General features: G+C 33.0%; 1 protein-coding gene across 4 annotated transcripts in view; it reads left to right on the forward strand.

Moving 5' to 3' along the window:
- The first annotated feature begins 1,660 nt into the window (after window positions 1–1,660).
- Window positions 1,661–24,935, forward strand: part of LOC126879032 (trypsin-7-like) — a 111,391-nt gene continuing 88,116 nt past the window's right edge. For 2 of the 4 annotated variants that reach the window (XM_050641915.1, XM_050641916.1), the window contains exons 1-6: window positions 1,661–1,821; window positions 3,422–3,616; window positions 5,138–5,329; window positions 10,078–10,272; window positions 17,294–17,441; window positions 23,961–24,102. In XM_050641915.1, the coding sequence (XP_050497872.1) occupies window positions 1,749–1,821; window positions 3,422–3,616; window positions 5,138–5,329; window positions 10,078–10,272; window positions 17,294–17,441; window positions 23,961–24,102 (945 nt within the window). In that variant the 5' untranslated portion in view covers window positions 1,661–1,748. The remainder of the gene's footprint in view (window positions 1,822–3,421; window positions 3,617–5,137; window positions 5,330–10,077; window positions 10,273–17,293; window positions 17,442–23,960; window positions 24,103–24,935) is intronic. The other 2 variants (XM_050641918.1, XM_050641917.1) reach the window with 2 other exon arrangements.

The following is a 24,935-nucleotide window of genomic DNA, read 5'->3' on the forward strand; positions in this document are numbered from 1 at the left end:
TATGGTTAAAAAAGTTCATTATACAAAATTTATCGTAATTTATCTTTAAAATTCATTTTCTTCATCATTATCATCTTCTTTTTCTGCCTTCCTCTCTCGAGTCTAGTGAAATATTTGTGCAATCAGAGCCTGCATAATTTTTGCAGGCTAAATTACAAACTAACCCATGCTTCCTGCACCCGCATATGTTGCCGCAGTCTGACTTACAACTACAAAATATTAAATTTAAAATGTATGGAAGACCAGGTGGCTGAGTCATTCTAACTGGAATTAGTACATTATTTTGTAATTCTCATCCCCAATCGGTTGGGTTCATGTTACTTTCCTCTCCAAGAAGCCAAATTTGTGTTTGTAAATATACCCTTTTTAAATGCTGACAATCCAAAAAAGAATTTTTTCAATGACAATCTTTTTATTTTTGGCAATAGCCATTAAGTACATTCTGTATCTAGTAATTTTCTCTCAAGGCAAAACCACATCATTCACTTGCGCCTTAATTCAAACTGCTTTAGATGATATGAAATTAGAATTTAGTCGTTGCGATATTTATTGTCAGCGACCCCAAAGACCCCCCGAGTAACAAGTAACAAGTAACAAGTTTGGGCCAATTATTTAACAAATTACCATAATAGTCCAGAGGAAGAAGTTTATTACACCTGCTGCAGGCACCAGGTAGGTTGCACACTCTCGCCGACCTCATATTCATTTTCAGCGACCCCAAGAAACCAGAGTAATGAGTTTAAGCCAATTGTATGATAAATTACCACAATATTCCAAAATAAGACGTTTATTACACCCGCTGCAGGCACCAGCTAGTTTGTACACGCTCGCCGACCTCATATTCATTTTCAGCGACTCCATAAAACCCCCAGTAATGAGTTTAAGCCAATTGTATGATAAATTACCACAATACTCTAGAGGAAGACGTTTATTACAACCGCTGCAGGCACCAGGTAGTTTGTACACTCTCGCCGACCTCATGTTCGTTTTCAGCGACCCCAAAAACCCCCCGAGTAATGAGTTTAAGCCAATTATATGATAAATTACCACAATACTCCAGAGGAAGACGTTTATTACACCCGCAGCAGGCACCAGGTAGTTTGCACACTCTCGCCGACCTCATATTCGTTTTCAGCGACCCCAAAAACCCCCGAGTAAGAAAATTGAGTCAATTTTTCCCACTATTTACCGAAATGTATTTTTGAAATGCATTTTTCTTATGCACAAATGCAATTTGAGATTTCTTATTCATTACATTAGTTCACAAAGTTTCCTGACATTCTCACGAATCCAACGCACCAAACTGCATTAAAATCCGTCTTACTGCGCCAAAAATCGACAGTAAAGGCCTATTATTTTTGTGCTTCAATGCCTCGACTAACTGTAACCGTTTCGGAATCCTGCTCTACCGGCTGATAGCTACCATATCGATGGCTATGTTTGGAGCAAATCGATCTATTCGGTAAAAATTGCCAGGTGATAACTTTCGATTCTTGTACTATAATAAAACATTTTGAATGTACGCATTTAAGTCGTTAAACTTTTAGTTTATAATTTAATTAGTTTGGTTTACTTTTAATTAATAATTTAATTTATTTTAATTAAATAAAAGTAATTAATTATATATAAAAAATTATTGATAATTTTAATTATTTTTGTGTTTGTAGTGCATCGAAACAATGTAACGAATTCATGACAACCCGTATATTAGGTATTTTTGAAATAATAAAAATAGAACTATATGAGTAATGTCGAATCTATACTGGAACATAGTAATATCAATATATATTTTGTTGCTGAACAGCAATTTCGTTGATGCAAGTAAGAAAAAATATTTATTTAAACACATTAAATAAATATATTTGGTTTACTGTTCTCCTCTCTGGCGATCTTCATGTTCCTTGGCATATTCTTTTGTGTTGGAAGTACGTCCTCACAATGATCATATTTCTTTCTTTTGCAAAATCTTTTAAGAAGTGACCATTTTCATTCGTTGTTTCATGCAGACTCTATTTTCCTATGGTGGGTGGGTATGTATATTTCTTCTTTTCCCATTTTGGCATTAGCATCACCCAGTACTACTTTTATATCTTTTTTGGGAATATTTTCGAATAAGTATAGGAATTTGATTATAAGAGTCTTCCTTTATCTCTACGTTTTTCTCTTCAGTTGGTGCATGTATGTTTATAAATGTTTTTTGGTATTTCCACTTATTCTTAGTATGCATACTATCTCTGAAATTGGTTTAAAGTTAACGATTAGATCTTTCAGCTTTTTATTTACTACAAATCCTGTGCCTCACATTGCTATTGAAAAATAAATCGTCATTTATTTCCATTGAGTTTTGACCTAGTTGTTTCGTTTCTTGTAGTGCTACTATTTCGAATTTATATTTTTTAATTTCATTGACTACGACTAGGTGTTTCAATTTTCCTTCCTCGTATATTCATCTTACATTCTATGTTTCTACTAATATAGGTTCGTTATTGGGTTTTTTTTTCATTAGCATACTGTACATTTTGTCCATTTACCTTTACTTTGCCATGTCGTGCTTTAGTTGTATTGCTAGTTTTTTGGTTGTATATTTTTCTCTTTTATGAGTTGTTGTTGGCTGTTATTCCTTGTCTATATTACACCAGTGATAATTAGTTTCTGGTATCCGATTATCACATTTTTTCCATTGTGCCTCTCTACCACAGCCTTGCTTCTAATTTCTTTCTGGATAATTCTTTCCTCTTTTGACATATCATAATTAATATAGATCCTTTTTGGTTTTTAATTTAATTTTATTTTTTATTACTTCGATTTTATTTTTTACGCTGTTAAGTTCCACTATGGCAGTATTTTCTCCTATTTTCCTTGCTCCATTTACATTTACTGAAACTTGTAGCTGTTTTCCTATAAAATTCTCTATAGCTTCTCGCAAAGCTTTCTGATCATTTATATCAATTTTTTTTCCTTGCATTATTACATTTTTCCTCCTTCTTCCTTTCTCCAATTTCTCTATTTTTTCATTTGTGATATTAATTTCGTTTTCTAATTGACCTTTTTCTTTTATAGCTTTTTCGTTTGTTTTACGCAACTTTTTTATCTCATCTTTGTTTGTAGTCGCTTTGTTAATCTTTCAGTTCTTTAATTTATGTATTCGTTTTTTTGTTTATCTTTTTTACTAAACGTATGGGCAAGGATAGTAATAGAGGATATAATCATAAGCCCTTTTTTCTTTGATGAACTTCTTACGGAGTAAAGATATTTCGTTATTTTGGCTATTGTTTTGGCAATAAATCGTACCACTACAGTAATTCCAATCAGAAGAGAAATTTGTATCTGTATTTTTGTACTCCCAAAACAGTTGATGAAATACTATTATATATATTTATTGAAAAATTTGTGTGAAATCTCATATCTTTGTTTGTTTTAGATATTGAAGACGGTCAGAAACTAGGCAGCATCGATGGCAAGCCAACAGACCCTCCTAATCTTGTTTTGAACACGGATGGACAGGTTCATGAAATACATTCTATAACAAACCAAAGCTACAACGTCGAACCAACTCTACTTTCTCCAGAACTCGCGGAAAAGATTGACAAAGGGCTTAATTCTTCAAAACTAACAGGTAAAACATGCATACACAATAATACTTCGACTTAGCTATCCAGTGTTGAAAAAATCCGGTGTTAAATAATATACGTTATATGTGACCTGCAATTCGATTCTCTATTCTGCTTACATAGTGTTCATTGAGTTTGAACGGGCTGACTCTTTTATTTGGATCACATAATGCATAGCTCGGGAAAGCTCAAGATTATGAGGGAGAAGTCAAAAAAACCATACACTATATTTCAGTGTATGATTTTCACGTACCCAGTGTTGATTTACTGTTACAGCTACTGTTCAAACTCATTGAACACGAGGTCAGTAGAATAGGGAATCGGTTACACGTTACACCGGGCGTCCACTTATATTTTCCCCCATTTTAACTACCTATAACTTCTAAACGGCTCAAGACAGAAATACGCTGTGTTCGCTGAAATGAAATGTTTTATTTTAGTAAAAGTTTTGTCTGAATGGATTAAGTTTTTTATATGGCTTTAAATTACGAAAAAAAATGGCGGATTAAAAAAAATTGTTGACTTTTTTTTAACGGAACACCAAGTATATTTTTTTGTAAATTGGAAGAACGGTCATTCACCTATCCAGTGAGTTAAACGTTTTTAAAATCGGTTGTCAAATGACTGAGTAATTAATTTTTAAAATGAGAGGTGCAACGTGGATATCACATAACTAAATATCATAACTAAACAAATTGATACATGATATTATTATGTTATGTGATTTCCACATTGCATCTCATCTTTTAAAAATTAATTGCTGTCATTTGATAACCGATTTTAAAAAACTTTATATCGCTGGATAGGTAAAGGACCGTTCTTTCAATTTACAAACAAATATACTGGGTGTTTCAATAAAAAAAGTCAACGTTTTTTTTTTTCAAAAATCCTTAATTATTTTAAAGCGATATAAAAAATTCAATCCATTCAAACAAAACTTTTACTAAAATAAAACATTTCAGCGAAAGCCACATAGTTATATCTTGAGTAGTTTAGAAGTTATAGGCAGTTAAAATGGGGGAAATATAAGTGGATACCTGGTATTTAGATATGCACAAAATATGCAAATCATAAGTAAAACAGGTGAGCATACGTTCATGTGAATCTATTTATATGTCTGAACACAAAAATACCCAAAATGTAGTTTTCGACTGTTTTTTGATCAAACAATTAGCAATTTCTGTTTACATTGAGCATCTATTGGAGTAAAGCGATTCCTCATTGGATAAGGCAGATACTCACATACTCAACACCCTCAAAAACTAAACCTATGGGCAAGGATATTATCGAGGACATAATCATAGGCCCTTTTTCTTCGATGAACCTCTTACGGTGCAAAGATGTTTTGTTATTTTGACTAATGTTTTGGCAATAAATCGTACCTCTACAAACAATTCGAAACAGCAGATAAATTTGTATCTGTGTTCGTATTTGTACTACCAAAACAGTTTTAAATTGATGTAATATTATTCTATACATATTTATTGGACAATTTGTGTCAACACTCATATTTTTGTTTGTTTTAGACGGTGAAGACGGTCAGGAAATAGGCAGCAGCGATGGCAAGCCAACAGACAATCTTAATCTTGTTTTGAACACGGATGGACAGGTTCATGACATCAATTCTCTAACAGACCAAAGCTATGATGAACCAACACTACTTTCTCCAGAAATCGGGGAAGAGATTGACAAAGTGCTTAATTCTTCAAAAGTAACAGGTAAAACATGCTTACAGAATAATATTCTGACTCAGCCATCCAGTGTTAAGTGAATCCGGTGTAAAATGATATATTATGTTTTAAATGTACCTATAAAAAATATGAACATCATTTGTATTAAATTGACGATATCCAGAAAATCAACGAGGTTGATGCTGATCGCCAAGGGCCATATATTTGTTTTTATTATCGTATTTTTTGTCACATATTAAGCACCAAAAAACTTCCATTTGGCAAGAATTTCAAAGTTGTGCACTAATTTTTACAATAGTTATTGCGAAATAAATTTTTTTCCAATTTCGACCTTTTTTAGCAATTTTATTAAAAATAAATGAGTAAACGAAACTTTATAATATGCAATAAAGATTTTTCCATGCTCTCGAAGATGTTTGCACTAAAGATACCATAAGCTTCACTGTTTTTCAGTGATTTAAAAAATAGGAAAAAAAACGTTTTTTGACACTATAGTTATTTTCTTAATAAGTGCGGAAAGTCATACTTTTCCGCACGCGATTACAGTTTGCCGAACGACGCGAAGCGGAGTTCGGCAAGCAGTCGAGTGCGCAAAAGAGACTTTCCGCAAGAGTTAGGAACAATATTTTTTCTACGAGCGTTTAAAAAATGACCAAATCTTCATAAATTAATTGAATTAATATGGAAATATTGTTCGTCCGCTATAACTTTTCCCATGCGTCACGATTCATTTTCAAACAAATTAAGTCAAAACATAAAGTGAACTGAACGTCGATGTGTATTACCGTTAAAACCCGATTTAAGTTAAAACCCGAATTTACTAGGAAAAACTAGTTTTAACTAAGCGCTTTAGACAATTCTAGTTTAAACTAGTCAAAACTAGATTTGACTGCTAAATTCAGTTAAAACTAGTAATCCCGAACAAATTTCATTTAAAGTAGTTTATACTAGTTTTAACTAGTTTTTACTGGAATTACTAGAGAATAGCGAATACAGTGGAACCTCGATAACTCGGATTAATCGGGACCGCGACCGATCCGGGTTATCGAAAATCCGAGATAGCCGGAGAATATGGTAAAAATTAATAAAATACGGTATACTTACAGATAAACTCCGTTGGAATTGAAATGACATGAAATATATTTATAAATATATATCCACAGTACCTACTTATTAAAATTACTAAAAAAACACCAAACCCAAACGTAAGCAAATGGAAGCGAACAATACAAGACACACAATACTAAAGACCATTGTTTATAAAAGAATTTTTTAAATAGTCTTTCCTAAACAATGCTGACAGTTTGAAATAAAAAGGAATAGATACTACAGACAGGTGGCTGTTGTTTCTGCGGCGTGTGCTATGAGTCATTTTTAATATCGTATACATATTGTAGTTCAAATTACACACATAGGTACACATTATCTCTCAAATATTATATTACATACATTTTTATTGTTGAAAGGTTTGTCTGATAATTAACTATTTTGGTTGGAAATAAGCCACAATTAAATTGAAAAATACAAAATATTGAAAATCTGATTATATAGCAATAATAAATTTTCCAATATTGTATTTTCTCTTCGTTTTATTATTCGTCTTCTTTTTCCCTTTCTGCTTATTCCCTCATGTGACTTTAACGAGGTAGGTAATGATCCGAGTCGATTTCATCTCCTCTCATACTTCTTACATTTTGGATGATATTCACGTATTTACTTTCAATCATCACAAGATGACTTTATTTAGAGATTATTCTCTATTTCAATGTATTTTATGTTACAGAAATGAACAAACATTTTCATTTCGTTGCAAAACGAAACCAAAGCCGCTTTACATTTCAGTTTGTTTAGAGATCGCTACAAGCATTTTGAACGGTTTCAAAGCTCGTCGTTTATCATCAATCAGAGAATGCATATGTAGAATATTAGCTTCAGCTCCAGCATATGTAGAATATTAGCTACCTCTAAACCAACTGAAATAATTTAGAAAATTGGCTTCAAATTGCAACTAACGAAATGGCATGGGCGTCTTAGCGACATCTGCTAGAAACAAGTCAAAGTTTTGAATGTAATAAAATATAAAATAATATTAAATTAACAACTTTATTGAGATCATTTTTCTGGTTACACCTCTGTGGCTTCTAAAAATATTATTGCTGGACTGTGCCGGGCCGAGCTGGCCGCTCATAATGGGTTACGTTGCATTTAAAACTATACAAATGAATTTGGACTGTCCTGTGCCGTGCCGGGCGTTCATAATGGGTTTCCTGCTTAACCCATTATGAGCGGCCAGCTCGGCTCGGCACAGTCCAGCACGCAAACGAAACGGCCGAAATTCTCCGAGGAGAATAAAATCCGTTGAAGTCGAACGGCCTGAACGGCCAGTCGGCGCCAGTGCGTCATAATTGTTGGTAGTAAGCAGATATATTGTTGATTTTTTAATTGAAAGCGCGTTGTTTGTTTTGAAATATGGAAATATAAAATTTGATTTGAGACATTCGAAAATATTTGGGAAATTTTGGATCATCTTTATGCGGGAAAAGATGATGAAAATCGCCATATTCTCTTCTTTTTTTAACATTTCGTGAACCCAAAACCGATGTTTCCGTAGTAATTTTGCATTTTCGTCTGTTTCAATCTCAGTACAAATTTCACTTACTATTATAACCTCTTCTTCTGACGAGGTCTCCATGCCAAATGATCATTTTTCCGGTGCCGGCCTGTGCCGTGCCGGGCGTTCATAATGGGTTTCCTGCTAAGCAGTTTATAGTAGACATTTTCAAGGTCCCTGTTTCGACACCGTGTAAACAACTGTTCACATATAACATGTAATCACGGATTTCCGAAGTTGAAGTTTTAATATAACGTTATATAGAAGAGAGACCTCTTTTTTAAAAAAAGTTGCATGAGTCTTCTCAATTCTACATTTTATCTCTCTATCTGAATCTAAATTTTCAGCAATATAACAACCTTCGCATTTAAAATTTCATACTCTTTATATTAGTTTTACATCTAATTGTAATTGTGTACTTAGATAAGGTAATCATATTGGTTTATTGAAACATTTATTAGTCCTTGTGGTAGAGGAGCCCAAGCCGGGATTTTTGCAGTTATTATGAAAGATTATGATATGGGGAGAAACCTTGTACCCTGTAAATGTACCTCTACTATATATTGGCTCCTAATACAGGGGAGTTCGTTAAGGGGGGCCGAAAATAAATCTATCCTTAGAAAAACTCGAAATTGTCAGATTAAGTTAAGTTAAGTGCATGCAAAAGAGTGTATATTTAAAAAATCTGACGATTCGAGTGGGGCGTAAGGAAATGCGTGAGTCACGAAAAACTAAAACATACCTGTTCAATATTTTTCAAAAATTTATCGAATGAGACCAAACACGACCCACCACAGAGAGTGGTGGGGGCTAAATTTAAAATTTTAAATACGAATTCCGCGATATTTCGCGAAATAAACATCAGATCGAAAAACTGCAAAATACACGTATTCAATATTTTTGAAAAATCTATTGAATGGCACCAAACACGACCCCCCACGGAGGTGAGATGGGGGTTACTTTAAAATCTTAAATATGAGCCCCCAATTTTTATTGCAGATTTGGATTCTCTACCTAAAAATAAGTAACTTTTATTCGAAACGTTTTTTCGAATTATGGATAGATGGCGCTATATATGATATATATATTTTAAGTGTATAAAACATGTGAATATCATCCGTATAAAATTGACGATATCCAGAAAACCAATGAGGATGATCCAGATCCGACGTTGAAGTATTTCTTGAGAAGCTATCTGGTAGACTGCCAGCTATCTCTCCATCTTTTTGGTGGTCTCCCCGGTAGATGCCTGCCAGCTGGTTTTCAGTTAAGCGCAATTATCGGTTCTCCTTCATTCTTTTTACATGACTGAACCATTCTCTTCGTCTTTGCCTAACCCATCTTACTACATCTTGAACGCCACATTGTTCCCTGATGATTTTTATTTATTCTATCCCTTCTTATCTTCCTTGCTATTGTTCTTAGTGCCTTCATTTCGGCTGTTCGTAGCATGCTTTTGATTTTATTGGTTTTATTTATATTTAAGAGTGACCTCATTTAAAAAAAAGTTGCATGAGTCTTCTCAATTCTACATTTTATCTCACTATCCGGATCTACCTGTTCGGTAATATTTGGACAACCTGGACATTTAAAATTGGATAAAAGGTAATCGTATTGGTTTATAGAAACATTTTTTAGCTCTTGTATTATAATTAATATTTAGTCTATTTAGTCTCTCGTCCCACTGTGTTAATAGATTTAACGAGTAAAAGATATTGCAAGCCATTTAAATCATCGCTGGCAATCATGCTAGTTTTATGTAATCAGAATCCACGCTTCATTCGTCAAATTAGTTTTTCTGATAAAGCAACCTTCTGTGTACATAGAACAGTGAATAGGCAAAACTGCATGTATTGGAATAAAGAGATTCCTCATCGGATAACTGAGGCACATACTCAATACCCTCAAAAAGTAAAAGTATGGGAAGAGATAGTCGAGGATATAATCACAGGCCTCTTACGTAACATATTTTGAGATATTTTGTTATTTTGACTATTATTTTATCAATAAATCTTACGACTACATTCGAACCAACCAGCAGAGAAAATTGTATCTGTGTTCTATTTTTGTACTACCAAAGCAGTTGTAAATTGATGGAATATTACTCTAATATACATATTTATAGGCCAATTTGTGTCAAAACTCATATTTGTGTTTGTTTTAGATGCTGAAGATGGTCAGGAATTAGGCAACAGCGATGGCAAGCCAACATATCCTTTTAATCTTGATACGAACCCAGACGGACAGGTTCATGAAATAAATTATTTAACAAACCAAAGCTACAATGTCAAACCAACACTAATTTCTTCAGAAATCGCGGAAATTATAGACGTAAGTCTTGGTTCTCCAAACCGAACAGGTAAACCATCTTCCTGTTTTCTTTGAGTACCGTGCTAAAGCCGTGGGTAGCTTCCTTGACAATTTGCCGATACTATTCTCACATAGATATACCTAAGTAAAACATGTATTAGAATAATTAACTCCGGTTAACGATCCAGTTTTAAGTAAATTCGGCATTAAATGATATATCCTTTTTGCTTGACGTGAAATTCGATTCCCGTTTCTGCTTACCTAGTGTTCAATAAGTTTAAACAAGCTTGGTCTTCTATATTCCTCTTCTTCTTCTTCCTCTTCTATTTCTATTTCTTCTTCTTCTTCTTCTTCTTCTGTCTTTTATATATACATAACTCCGGTTTTCACAATGTACCTCTTGTATGTTGGTTGTCGCTCCATCGTTTCCGTGGTCTTTCCCCTGATCGTCTTCTATTTGGGGAACTCTCTCGCCGTTATTACTAATCTATTTGTTGTTATTTGACTTATATGCTTGGTCCATTGTACTCTTCTGTTTCTTATTGAGTTACAACTGTTCAGCTTGTATCTCCGTCATATATCTGTACTTCTAATTCTGTCCCATAGCGTCTTACCATCGATTTTTCGAATTGTTTTCAACAGTCTTTTTGCTTCTGTATCAGGTCATGCTTCTGTTGCGTATGTCATTATGGTCTTTTTATCTGGATAAAGAAGGGAGCTGTAACAGTTACAATTTTTTTGCAAAGGTTTAGGGGAAACTGGTTGATCATGTGTTGACGTAAGATTAGATTTAGAAGAATTGTTACAGGGAGAATGTTGTGTTGTAGAAATTTTTAGTTGTGAAAATTCTATAGCTCAAATTTTTATGTATGAGGCTGGAATAGGCCGGATTGTTAATATGTAGTTATTTCAGCTCCTTTAAAAGTTATATTCAAATTAGGTATTGCTTCCTTGATTCTAGTTTGCTTTTTAAATTCTGGACATTCCCTATTAGAATTATTGTGACTATTTTTTAGCAATAAACACAAAAAATATTGCATACTTCGCACAGAGATTCATGTTTTGACCACAATTCCTACATCTTTACTTTCCCCTACGCTACGCTATTGATTATGTTCAAAATAAAAGAGCTAAAAGGAACTACAACGTCAACGTGATTTTATTGTTTCATATAGTCAATGGACCTCTAAATATGAAAAAACCGAGGAGTGCTACCATTTAAAGGGGTGCGTTATTGAGAAAGGGGTGAATTAGTCCCTAGGCACAGGGTGAATTAAGGTGAGTTCCATTCACTTTTGGTACAAACACATCTACAGAAAAATTGTTCCAGGACTATCGAAATATCACCTTTATAAAATAAAAAAAAAATTTTTTTGACAAAAATATATTAAAAAAAGGCAAAAAAAAAACATGAAAAAAAGCAATTTTGTATTTTGCCCCATAATTTTTTTCCACGGGGATATAGGTATATGTAGGTATTGCTACACAAAAAAAAACTTCCGTCTTTCCTCTTTAAAAGGAAATTTAGTAAAAGTCTCTAAGATTTATAGTTTCCGAAATACAGAGTGGGCCAAAAAAAAGAGTCCACCTCGATATTTGGCAGTATTTATTAGATTTTAAGAAAATGAAGAAACAGGTCGATTTTTGATCTAAAGAAGACACATCTGTCATTTGTCAACCCCCTCCCTTCCATTTCACCCACCCCTTATTTTTAAATAGGGAATAGGGGTCGTGTGCTACCTCATTTGAAAGGTTATTCAATTATCTATTCAGTAATATTAACATTGACATAATTATTTATACAGTATGTCCAAAAAATTATTTTGAATTAAATTAATTGACACAAAAAGAAGAATGTATGTAATTTATTTAACTCAAAATACATTCTACGGCTGACAGAAACAGAAATAAATGTTTATTTGATGAATAAACATTGTTTTTCGCTTAAATTCAATATTCAACCTACCAAGAGGTAGATGGGTGGCAGCTTGAGAATTAAAATTAAGCGAAAAGCAATGTATATTTAACAAATAAACATTTTTTTCTGTTTTGTGACAGCAGTAGAATGTCTTTTGAATTAAATAAATTACATACATTCTTCTGTTTGTGTCAATTAATTTAATTCAAATATTTTTTTCGTGGCCACCCCGTATAAATAATTAGGTTATTAAAATAAAAATGTATACCATTTTTTTATTTTTATTTTTACCAATTAGGTTAATGTTTATATTACTGAATAGAGAATTGAATAACTTTTAAAATGAGCTAGCACACTCCCGCTATTCTTTATTTAAAAATAAGGGGTGGGGGAAGTGGAAGTGAGGGGTTAAGAAATGACAAATGTATGTACCATAAAAATGTGTCCCCCTTAGATCAAAAATTGACCTGTTTCGTAATTACCTTAAAATCTAATAAATACTGCCAAATATCGAGGTGGACTCTTTTCTTTGGCCCACTCTGTATAATTTTTTTAAAGTTCGCCACTCACAGAATTTTTGGGCCATTTTCCCCATTATTTCGCAAACCTGCAACTTTTTTCTACGCATTTCTAAGTATGTATGTATATGCAGTGGCATATTTAATAGGAAGAGCAGTCAATTACCTTTAAGATGGTCTATTGTATGAGGTTATACGACTATTTTTAAGCAATTAATGGATTTTCAAAATTTTATACTTTTAATGATGTTTGATATTTTTTACGATTTTTTTTTAATTTCTCATTATTTTTTTTCTTGCACGTTTAGGTATACCGGGTGGTGAATTGGAACACGGGCCATAGGAAACTCAATGTAAAATTCTAAACTGTTGAATTCCTGCTTCCCTAATTATTTTACATCAAAAGACATTAGAAACTATTTGTAGAGGATTGAAATCTGTATTGAAAACGACTGTTAATATTGTTCTACAAACAATAATTATTCAAAATTTTGTAAAAATATAATACAATTTTCAGAGAAATACGCCAAAGTTACGCCACACACAGTGCAATAATGTGTATAAGATTGCATTCGGTGACAATGAATTTATTATATTAACAATTTGAACTGTCAATTTCTTTATTTATTTTATCATTTATTCTTTAAAACACAATAAAGTTGATCAGATACCCTCAGTTAAGGAGAAAGTATTAATAATAAAGATATTTTCTTTAGTCAATAGTGTGCTCACTGTCAGTTAAATAGTAACGTGTGGCCTAACATGCCCACACATACCTACTGCGGTAAATACATTATATTTTTCAAAATTTTGGAATGTGTTTAAATCGTACAACAATTGTAACTTCTGTTTTTAATACAGATTTCAATCCTCTACAAATAACTTCTCATGACTTTTGATGTAACATAATTAGGGAAGCAGGAATTCAACAGTTTAAAATTCTACATTGAGTTTCCTATGGCCCGTTTTACGATTCACCACCCTGTATGCATTGTACAATAAAAACATAGCTTATCTTCTTTCCGATGACCAACCTTTTTTGTTACACGGATGACCAACGGGGTTAAAAATGACCCCAATTAAAAAATGACAATTGACAAAAAAATTAAGTTATTTTAAGAAATAAAATAATGTATTCGTAATTTTAATGTTACTATTATTGTATCAATAATAAATGATAAATAAACATTAGTAAAACATATTTTTAATTACAACTGAACAAAAACAGGAATCATCATTCTGAACTTATAACTAATAGACCGGACTATATCGTCGCCCCGCTAGAGAAATTTTTCTGATTCGATTTTTTTACAGAAACTTACTCAAAAAGAGGTCCTTATAACAAATCCACAAGGTGCCAGGAGGTCCCGCGGTCGGAAAATTGTTTAAACAATTTTTTTTAAACAAATTCACAAAAATAATTTTTTCATTTCGAACAATATTTTTCTAGATAGATTGGGTCATTCTGAGCAAAAAATGTCTCTTGTCATTTTTCTCTAAAATTGATACAATTGATACCCTTGGTTGCCTGTCAGCTCTTGTAACATAATGACCTAATTTGTTACCTTTGACCCACTTACAACGTGTGGGAGTCATATGTTATCCTAGGGCCATATCCTTAGGGATTATATCCATCCTTTGGAATTTGCTATGTTAGCATTTTGATGTGACTTTTAGTCCATTTTTGAAAGGCTTTGACCTTCGTATTTTTTTGGTTGGCTCACCATGTTCTTGCAACACTGATGATGCTCTTTTTAGAGCGAAAACGTTCTGTTCGATGTTTGTAGCCCTATAGGGCTTTTTAAAATAATATACCTTTTACCAAGACCAAAATTTTTTATTAAATTTTACTTGAAATAAGAAAGTTAATTGGATTTCCAGAAAAACGGAAGACTTGACAACAATGTAATTACCACTATAATATCGGCCGCATTAGAAGACCCTTACCCACCAAAATCTAAAAAAATCGTTCTAGCGGTTTCCGAGAAATTACCGTGTTGCCAGACTTTTTCGCAACCCTGTATGTATATCTAAATGTACAAGAAAAAAGTTATAACGAGAAATTTAAAAATAATCTTAAAATATATCAAAAATCATTAAAAGTATAAAACTTTGAAAAACCATATCTTGCTTAAAAATAGTCATACAGACATTTACAATAGACCATTTTAAAGATAATTGACTTTTCTCCCTATTAAGTATACTACTGTGTATACCTAAAGCTGCATAGAAAAAAGTTACAGAACAATGTTTGTGAAATGACAAGAAAAATTACCCAGAATTTGAACTTTAAAGTCATATTTCGGAAACTGTAAATCCTAGAGACTTTTACTAAACGTCATTTTAAAGAAGAAGGATGGAAGTTTTTTGTATGTTATCTCCGTGCAAAAAAGGTATGGGGCAAAAAGATAAAATTGATTGCTTTCGTGTTTTTTTTTGTTTTTTTTTTTAAATATTTTTGTAAAAAAATATTTTTGGCTGTAAAAAGGTGATATTTTGATAGTAAATTTAACCTGTAATATTTTTTCTGTAGACGTGTTTGTACCAAAATTGCATATAACTCACCCTTATTCACCATGTGCCTAGGGACTAATTCACATCTCCCTCAAAAAGAGATATTATTATATTATTATTATTATATTACTACCTTTAAATGGTAGCACTCCGCGGTTTTTTCATATTTAGAGGTCCATTGACCATTTGAAACTATAAAACCCCGTTAACGTTGTAGTTCTTTTCTAAAGTACATAATCAATGGCCTACACTGTTAGCCGGAATGACCGTACCGAAGATATCAAAAACATTACATAACTGGGGTAATATAAGTTTCTACAGGGCATCTAACTTTAAAATAATATATAATCTAACTTTATTAATAATACATTGGGGAATAAATTTTTATTTAAACGTAACAAAGATCATTTGACGAGGAATTCGTTCGATATTGTTATCTTGTTGGATAATTCTAGTCATGCCTTTTAGTTTTTTAATAAGTACATTAGAATTAATAAATTTTAGGATAGCCTTCTCGTTACAGAAATTATTAACTGAACTAATTAACCCACTTTTTTCCATAAGGTGACCGGGAATATAAGCAAGTAAATTTTTTTTTAAGAATGGATCTTCAATCAATTTCTTGGCAATACTACCCGAATTTAATTCGATTTTTATACGATTGCAAGTAACCGTACTAATTTTAATAATATTTTTAAGTGTATTCATTCGTGAAACATGAAATTTTCATGTTTTTGTTGAACACTTACAATTGGGCGATTACATCCAATGAAATTGGGTGAAAAATTAATGACCTTAAATTAAATTTAATGGTCTCAAATCCAGTCCTATAGACCAGGGAATTTAGCGCTAAAAAGAACGGAAAAATCGATTTTTAAATACAGCACCTAGTGACTTGCAACTGTTTGCATTGTGTTCAGGATGATGTCATAAAAAAAGTGAAATAGGTGAAAATGCATAACTGCATTTTAAAATGTATGAAATGCATCCAAAAGTTCATGAACATGCCAAAATAACCATATTATGGGCCACATATTATTACCCGGTGGTTTTTGGGATCGCAGAACACGACTACGTTATCAGAACAGACCTCCGCAGTACCTGGTGCCCAGGTCCACTACGAAGGCACATCACCTGCATCATCTGTAGGCTCGAGGGTTATAGGCACTACATTGATAAAAACAGATTGCTTGGAGGTATTTGGAGTCATCGAACACCAATACGCCATCAGCACCGACCCCTGGAGCACCTGGTGCCTAGTGTCAGTGATCCTCTCAATGGCAAGATATGGGCATCAATATAGATGGAGAAAGATTAAATCATCTGAGGTTTGCAGATGTTGCTGTATTAATTGCAGACAACTTGCAAGATAGAGTTTCTATGATACATTTGCTTAAAACTCTGTCTGAGAGAGCGGGATTAAAAATAAACTTTAAGAAAACTAAACTTATGACAACTCTCGTAATGTGTGGAGATATTATTGGCAAAAATACCATACAACAAACAGACACTTTTAATTATCTGGGACACGAGATCAAAATAAGCAGAGACAATCAAACACATGAAATACAGAGGCGAATAGGCTTGGCATGGGTAGCATTTGGCAAGCTAAGCCATATTCTGAAAAGTTCAATTCCCATGTGTCTCAAGCGAAATGTTTACAACCAATGCATTTTGCCCGCACAAACTTATGACGCGGAGACTTTAACATTGACGCAAAAATCCGCGAATAAACTCAGAGTTGCATAATGAGCCAAGGAACGTGCAATGCTGAACGTGAGTCTTCGAGACCACATAACAAACCAACAGATCAGGGGTTCAAGACGTCATCGAAAGAATTAGTACGCTTTAGTGGAATTGGGCAGGGCACATTCAGTGTAGAGAACATTGGAAAAAACTAAGGGAGGCCTCTATCCAGCAGTGGACGCGATTGGCTGATTGATGATGATGAAAATGTACTTACAGTAGCAGTCTTAAACATCGATGTCACTGCTTATAGCGTATGATAGCACCTCTTTACTGATCAACTCTCTGTTTTCTATTCAACTTTCTGTATTATTTCAACATTGATAATATTTGGTTGTTTAATTAGTTTCTTAGTAAAATTCTGCTATTTTCAGTGCATTTCCATCGAATTATAAATGGACAAGAATCACATATAGAGAATCATCCCTGGATCGTTGCACTAACAGTTAAATATCATCTCAAATGCGGTGGCTGTCTTATAAGTGCACAATGGGTAGTAACAGCGGCACATTGTATTCCGAGGTAAGTTTATTGATCTATTAGTTATTCTCCTTATTGTGTAGACATGATTATATCTGGTTTTTCAATGTGCCTCCAGTAAGTTGTCGTTCTGTCGTTTTCGTGCTCTTCCTACTGATCATCTTTCTATTGGCGATCCGTCTCTCGCCTCTCTTACTGCTCTATTCGTTATCAATTGATTTATGTGGTCGTTCCATTCTACTCTTCTGTTTCTTACTATATCTGCACTTACTAGCTCTGTCCTATAGTGTCTTACAATCGGCAAATAAAAACCCTTCGATATCTTACTGTTGAAGGGTTTTCATCTCTGCTGTTTCTAGAATTCTTTCTGTCCTGATACAGATCTTGTTTCTACCGGATATGTCATTATTGGTCTGATGACTGCTTTTTAAATTTGGCCTTTCATTTCTTTTTCGATATTTTTATTTCTACATATTGTTTCACTCAGGCAACCTGCGGATCTGTTTGCTCTATTCACTTGACTTCGCTCTTCCACTTCTGTTTCGAGCTTTCCGTAGCTAGTGAGTGTGATGTGAACTTTATCACTTAATCTATTATCTGACCACCCTGCAGCTCTAATTTACATCTTTGTCGATCTGCTGTTGTAACCATTCATTTTGTCCTTTTTTGGGGAAATTAAAATTTTAAATTTTCTGGCGGTTATACTAAATTGGTTTGGTGCAGCAAACGTTATAAATAAATCATCATCACTTTGAGACATTAGTATTGCATATCTTCGTAGTAGATTATTTTAAGTTGTTTTTATCCCATTTGGTATACTTTGTAGTTCTTTTTCTTTACTATTTCATCCATAATCAGGTTGAACAATAGAGGATTCAGAGATTCTCCCTATATTATCCCACTGGTAGCTTCAAATGGTTCAGTTAGCTCTGCTTTTAATTTTGTTGTGTTCTTCTGTTAGATATTTTCGATCATTTTAATTATTCCTAGAGGTACTTTCATATAATCTTTAGACCTTCTACTCTCTCGGGTGTAGGTAGAAGAGGTACTTCTCTTGCGTACATTAAATGGATAACGTCCTGTAATTTGACCTTGTCAAATTCCTTCTTAATATCCGCGAAACAAAAATATGCCGGTTTGTTGTATCCTTATGATTTCTCTCAAACTTTCTTGTACTAATGTTATAAATTCATTCAGTTTGTTGTCACTTTGGTTGTTAATTTTAATGTTGTGTTTAATAAATTAATTCCTCTACAATTCTCCGGGTCCGATTTGTCTCGCTTTATGAAGAGAGTTATTAGAATGCATTATGTCCATTTTTATGGTATTCTGTTTTGTTCCATTATTTGTTGGATCAGTTTTAATAGTTGTTGGGTCGAATTTCGTCCCCCGTGCTTTACGAGTATATTCGATATTCTATCCCCTCTTGGTGATTTTATATATTCCATGACGAGCTCTAGCTCCCTTAGGAAGCATTTTCGGACAAGTTGATTTTTTTTCAGCCGTCAATGGTGAGTTCGAAAGAGATGGACCATTACGGCCGTCCATTATAAGTTTGTGCAAAAAAATCGAATCGGAATAATTTACCTAACGGGAACGACCATACAGCCTGGACTAGCATGGGAAAAGATAAAATAGAACAACTACAACAATAATAATTATTATACTTATAGGCGTGCTAAAAATGTTGCCAAGTCAGTCAAGTTCGATTTCTTGTTATAGACAATCGATTTTTAATAATTCCTATGTGACACAAAATCTTGTCATGGATTACACAAATTATTTGAAGAAACTGTATTTTTTGTTCTTCTTGATAGCGGTATAGGCTCGTTTTTGTATATTTAATTTAACCTTCCGCCGGTAACGTGAATTCTTGTAACATAGTTGGTAACGTCGGTCTACGACACCGACATTTTTAATAATGAATATCTTAGGTTGTGATTTTTTGTTAATATTTTGATGTGACTAAATGTTTAATATAACTATATTTAAATAACAATATAGTAAGAAATGATCAATATTTATTTATATTCGGGAAAAAAAAAGCACATTAAAAAAAGTGACTTCTTTTAGATACTAACATAATTGACAAACAATTTACAAAAACATGTCAAGTTTTTGAATACAAAATATCAACAAACATATCGACAAGGGTTGAAATGTCACAAAAAAAATAAAATTATTCAACAAATGTTCAACACAAACTGAAATTATTGTCCGTTTGTTTCCTCACTTTTTTATACACTCCACTGCACCGCACTGTACGGTTCTGGTTCGGAATTAGCAACAATTTCGTCAAAAAGTTGTTGCAACCTGATTTGTTCTCTTTCATAATCAATATTGATATACAACTCCTAAAATTAACATCTATTATTTAAACTGACTATGGACCAAAAACGACAAAAACTTACCGTTAAGTATAACATAAATGGTAACCTCGGTCTCTCACACCGTCAGGTCAAATAACATATGAACTATCCACACTTGGCCACAGATTTTTCAAGACTAAATAGTGTGATGAGAATTTGAAAGCTACCTGGCCGCGGGGACAAAAAAGAATGCGCATTTGAGTTTTACCGCGAAAAATCCGCTACGTCGGTGTCAGGGACCGTACGTTACCACTCGAAGGTTAATTATAGACTAATCTCCACATAATAGCATATTTCTCAAATTGGGCTCTGTACAGGGATATTCAGTATAATTTAACCCCCTTGTAAACTGCTTTATTTACATTTAAATTAGAAAAAAATGTAAAATACAAAAGTTATTTGATTTTTAAAGTATGGTTTTTTGACATATATCATACTAGTGACGTCATCCATCTGGGCGTGATGACGTAATCGACTATTTTTTTAAATGAGAATAGTGGTCGTGTGCTAGCTCATTGAAAGGCTATTTAATTCTCTATTCAGTAATATAAACATTAAGATAAGAATTATACAGGATGTCCAAAAACATTTTTTTGAATTAAATTAACTGACACAAAAAGAAGATTGTACGTAATTTATTTAATTCAAAATATCTTTTAAAGCAGAAATAAAAGTTTATTGCACAAATAAACATTGCTTTTTGCTTAAATTCAATGTTCAAACTGCCAAGAGGCAGAAGGGTGGCAGCTTGAACATTGAATTTAAGTGAAAAGTAATGTTTATTTGTTCAATAAACATTTATTTCTGTTTTCTGATAGCAGTAGAATGTATTTTAAATTAAATAAATTACATACACTCTTCTTTTTGTGTCAATTAATTTAATTAAAAATTTTTTTGGACACCCTGTATAAATAATCATGGTAATATTTATACTAATGAATAGGGAATTGAACAACCTTTCAAATGAGCTAACACACGACCCCTATTCTGATTTAAAAAACGTCGATTACGTCATCACGGCCAGATGGATGACGTCACTAGTACGATATATATGTCAAAAAATCATAATTTAAAAATCGAATAACTTCTGTATTTTACACTTTTTTCTAATTCTGTAAATAATGCAATTTACAGGGGGGTCAAAATATAGTGAATAACTCTGTACCGCCATTCTTTACTATATTACGTATAAAAACACAACCAAACTTATATGGAATCATCTGATATTTCTTATTATTTCGCGCGAATTTAAAAAAACAAACACACGAAGTCAAACAATATTTATTTTAAAGCAGTTTAATGACAAATACATAACAATTAAATAAAACAATAAAGTATTTAACAAACAAATTGAAACTAGTTGTTTTAAAGTCAATAGCATAAAAAATTTCAATGTAAAACGAATAATGTTTAAATTGTTTTTATTAATTTTTTTTTGTATTTTTTGGTAGTCAGTGTTATCACCTCTAGTCCTTATGCAAGCTTCAGTTTGCGTGGGCACGCTCCTAATTAAATTATCAACATTTTTTTGTGGTAGGTTGCTCCATCCTTTGAGAGCAACTTGTACTAGCCATGCATTGTTTTGTAGATTATACCGGCGAGCTCTAATTTTTCTTTTAAGCATATCTCACAAATACTTTATAGGGTTAAGCTCGGATGAGCAAACAGGACCACTTCAAACAAGGGAGATCTTCTGCTTTAATGAAGTCTCTAGTCACTCTAACGGTATTAGACTAAGAGCCGCTATAGGTGAAATTTCTTAATCATTTTAGGCACGACGGGACCCTATAACTTAAATAGTAGAACCTAAAAGAAAACGTTTGAACACTGTGCCGTCACTTTTCAGTGGCACATGCGTCTACAGTGGCGCATCAAACTTTCCACTTATGGACGGGATACATAAATTAAAAAATACCCTCCCTCATTACCAGAATTAAATTTTTTTCATTTTTTTAAGTTCTATGTGATTAAGACATAAGATTCATCGTAATTTTATCCCACCACCTTCTTCTCCCTGCCCCCACCATCAAAAACTTTATTTTTCGATTTTATTTTTTTTTTGGTGGGATGCAATCAATTTTAAAATTTCAAAAAATTCACAAGCATAGTTAAGGCTTTTATAAAACACGTCTATTTTTTATGGACCTGTAAGTTGAGTGTACATAACCTCAAAAAATTTTTAAAATTTTTTTTTTGGAAAAAAGTTTATAACTTTTTTTTGGGGATAGCCGCAGATCTAATTTTTTCTTAGTCTTGTGTATTTTATCAAACACTATATTTCTAATTTTTTTCAGATTTTTCTGTAACGCTGGTCACCTTCAAAAATCCAAAAAACTGTTTTTTAAGGGGGTTTTGGGGGGTTTGAACGTGTTTTTCTGATTTTTAAATATTCTAAAGGACTCAGTTACTTCAAGTTACATATAACCTATAAAAACAAAATTGATTTGATATATTATGAAGTCTATAAAATAGGGAAAATCCCCCAAAACCCGCCAAAAAACAGTTTTTCGGATTTTTGAAGGTGGGGAGCCTTACGGAAAAATCTGAAAAAATTAAGAATATAGTGTTTGATAAAACACACAAGATTAAGAAAAAATTAGACCTGCAGCTAATCCTCAAAAAAAGTTATACGCTTTTTGGAAAAAAAAATCTCTTTTAATTTTTTGAGGTTATGTACACTCTACCTATGGGTCTATAAAAAATAGGCTTGTTTTATAAAAGCCTCAGCTACGCGTGTGAATTTTTAGAAATTTTAAAATTGATTGCATCCCAACAAAAAAAAAATAAAAACAAAAAATGAACTTTTTGATGGTGGGGGCAGGGGGAAGGGGGTGGTGGATTAAAATTACGCTGAATCCTATGTGTTAATCACATAGAACTTAAAAAAATAAAAAAAATGTAATTCTGTTAGTAAGGGAGGGTAACTTTTAATTTATTTATCCCTTCCATAAGTGGAAAGTTTGATGCGCCACTGTCGACGCATGTGCCACTGAAAAGTGACGGCACAGTGTTCAAACGTTTTCTTTTAGGTTCTACTATTTAAGTTATAGGGTCCCATCGTGCCTAAAATGATTAAGAAATTTCACTTATAGCGGCTCTTAGTCTATATGTAAGGGTCCATTATCTCGCAAGAATATTGAATTTTCTCCTGTTGCACCTCTATAGCCTAACTACAGGTCATCAACATACCTGTGAGCAGTTTTATTGGATGAAAATTAAAGGAGTCTTTTTACGGATCACAATTCCTCTCCAGAACATTACACCTCCCCTTTTATATTTGTGAACAGATCTGACAGTTTTCGATCTTGCTTGTCTTCCTCGACCTCTAAGTACACGATTTCGTGGGTCATCTGATTTTACACAAACCCTGACTTTTTCTGAAAATAGCACATTTTGTCAATTCCCAATGTTCCAGTTTTGGTGGTGAAGACACCAATTTAGGCGATCAATCTTGTGCTGCCTGGATAACTTAGGAACCCATAGCTATCTCCTATTGTATACTTCTTGGCACGAACTCTTCTTATCGTTTCAACTGAAACAGTTACACATGTAGCTTCCAAAAGTTGCCTTTGGAGCTGCAGGTGAGAAATGGTTGGATGTCCTTCAGCTGATTGAACAATTATACGATCGTGGCGAGCCGTCATTACTTTTTGGCGACTTTCCCTTTTTTTATTTTTGAGATTTTCTATTTCCTGTTACCTAGCAGAGTTTTTTGACAGAACGCCCTGTGTTACGCCTAGATCTACAGCTATGTCTCTCTGAGAACATTACTTGCTCCACAAGACCAATAATCTTTCCCCTTTGTAAGTTATACAACCCCACATGAGACAAATTTTCGTTTTTGGGCGCAAAAGTTAATTTATTTATTTTCGTTCAATTTGCAACTCAAGCAAATAACCTATGCCGTACCAGGCTGTACTATCTGATTGTCTTATATATTTGTTTATTTTCAATAAAAACCTTTATTTTTTGCAACAATAACAAGTTTTTTCAAGAGAAATAAACATTCCTTTGAAATTCATGGCGATTCCAAATAATTGGTTGTGTGTATCTGACAAATCTCTCGACAAAATATTTAGAATTAAACCTGCAGTCTTGGAACGCGTTTTCCGTAAGCTGATGTTGCCTCTAAACGATTTTATTTTGAGCTATGCACTTTACTGGGTCAGTTAATGAAAAAAATGCTTTTTAGTAAAAATAAAAAAAAATTGGAAATCAGAGGTGGAAACGCTGATCGTTTAAAGCCTACAGTTAGGATGCAGATAGACAAAATAATTAAACATGAGAAATTTACATGGAAAAAGCCTCATGAATATGATATAGCAGTTATTAAGGTGAGTCAGTCAACAAATTATTCTTACATTTGGCAACATACAGTAAGCATTAAAATTAACGCACCACCTTAAAAATGGGACATTTTTGATGTCTCGTATTTCATAAACGTGTTGTCCGATTTGAGTGATTTTTTTAGTATGTTATAGCTTTATTCTTCAAGAATATCAAGGTAATAATATTATTGCTAAACAGGTAAGTGTATTTGTATACCGGGTGTAACAATGATAGTGTGTTTTTTCCTCAAAGTTTGAAACACCCTGTGGAATATTCTAGCGTATATAAAATATTAAAATTAAAACTCAACTGTAGCCTTGGGCTTTCTTAACATTTTGCTTTTCAATCCATTCGCTTATGTGGGATAATAAAAAAGTTAGGTACTTTAAAAACTAGCCATGTTTTTCATCAATACAGGGTGTTTCTAAATAGGTGCGACAAACTTTAAGGAGTAATTTTGCATGAAAAAATAATGAACATTTGCTTTATGAACATATGTCCGCAAATGCTTCTTTTCCGAGATACGGGATGTTGAATTTTTTCTTACAAACTGACGATTTATTTATTGTTCTAAAACTGGTTGAGATATGCAAATAAAATTTAGTAGGTTTTAAGAGGTAGTTATTGCGCATTTTTTGACATACAATTAAGAATTTTATATTCACCATTGGTGTGCATACGGGTCATATTACCCGGTCATATTACCCATATGCACTCCAATGGTGAATATAAAAGTCTTTATTGTATGCCAAAAAATGTGCAATAACTACCTCTTAAAACCTACCAAATTTCAATTGCATATCTCAACCAGTCTTAGAGCAATAAGTAAATCGTCAGT

The sequence above is a fragment of the Diabrotica virgifera genome, chromosome 1, assembly GCF_917563875.1.
Source record: "Diabrotica virgifera virgifera chromosome 1, PGI_DIABVI_V3a".
NCBI classification, from domain to species: Eukaryota; Metazoa; Arthropoda; class Insecta; order Coleoptera; family Chrysomelidae; genus Diabrotica; species Diabrotica virgifera.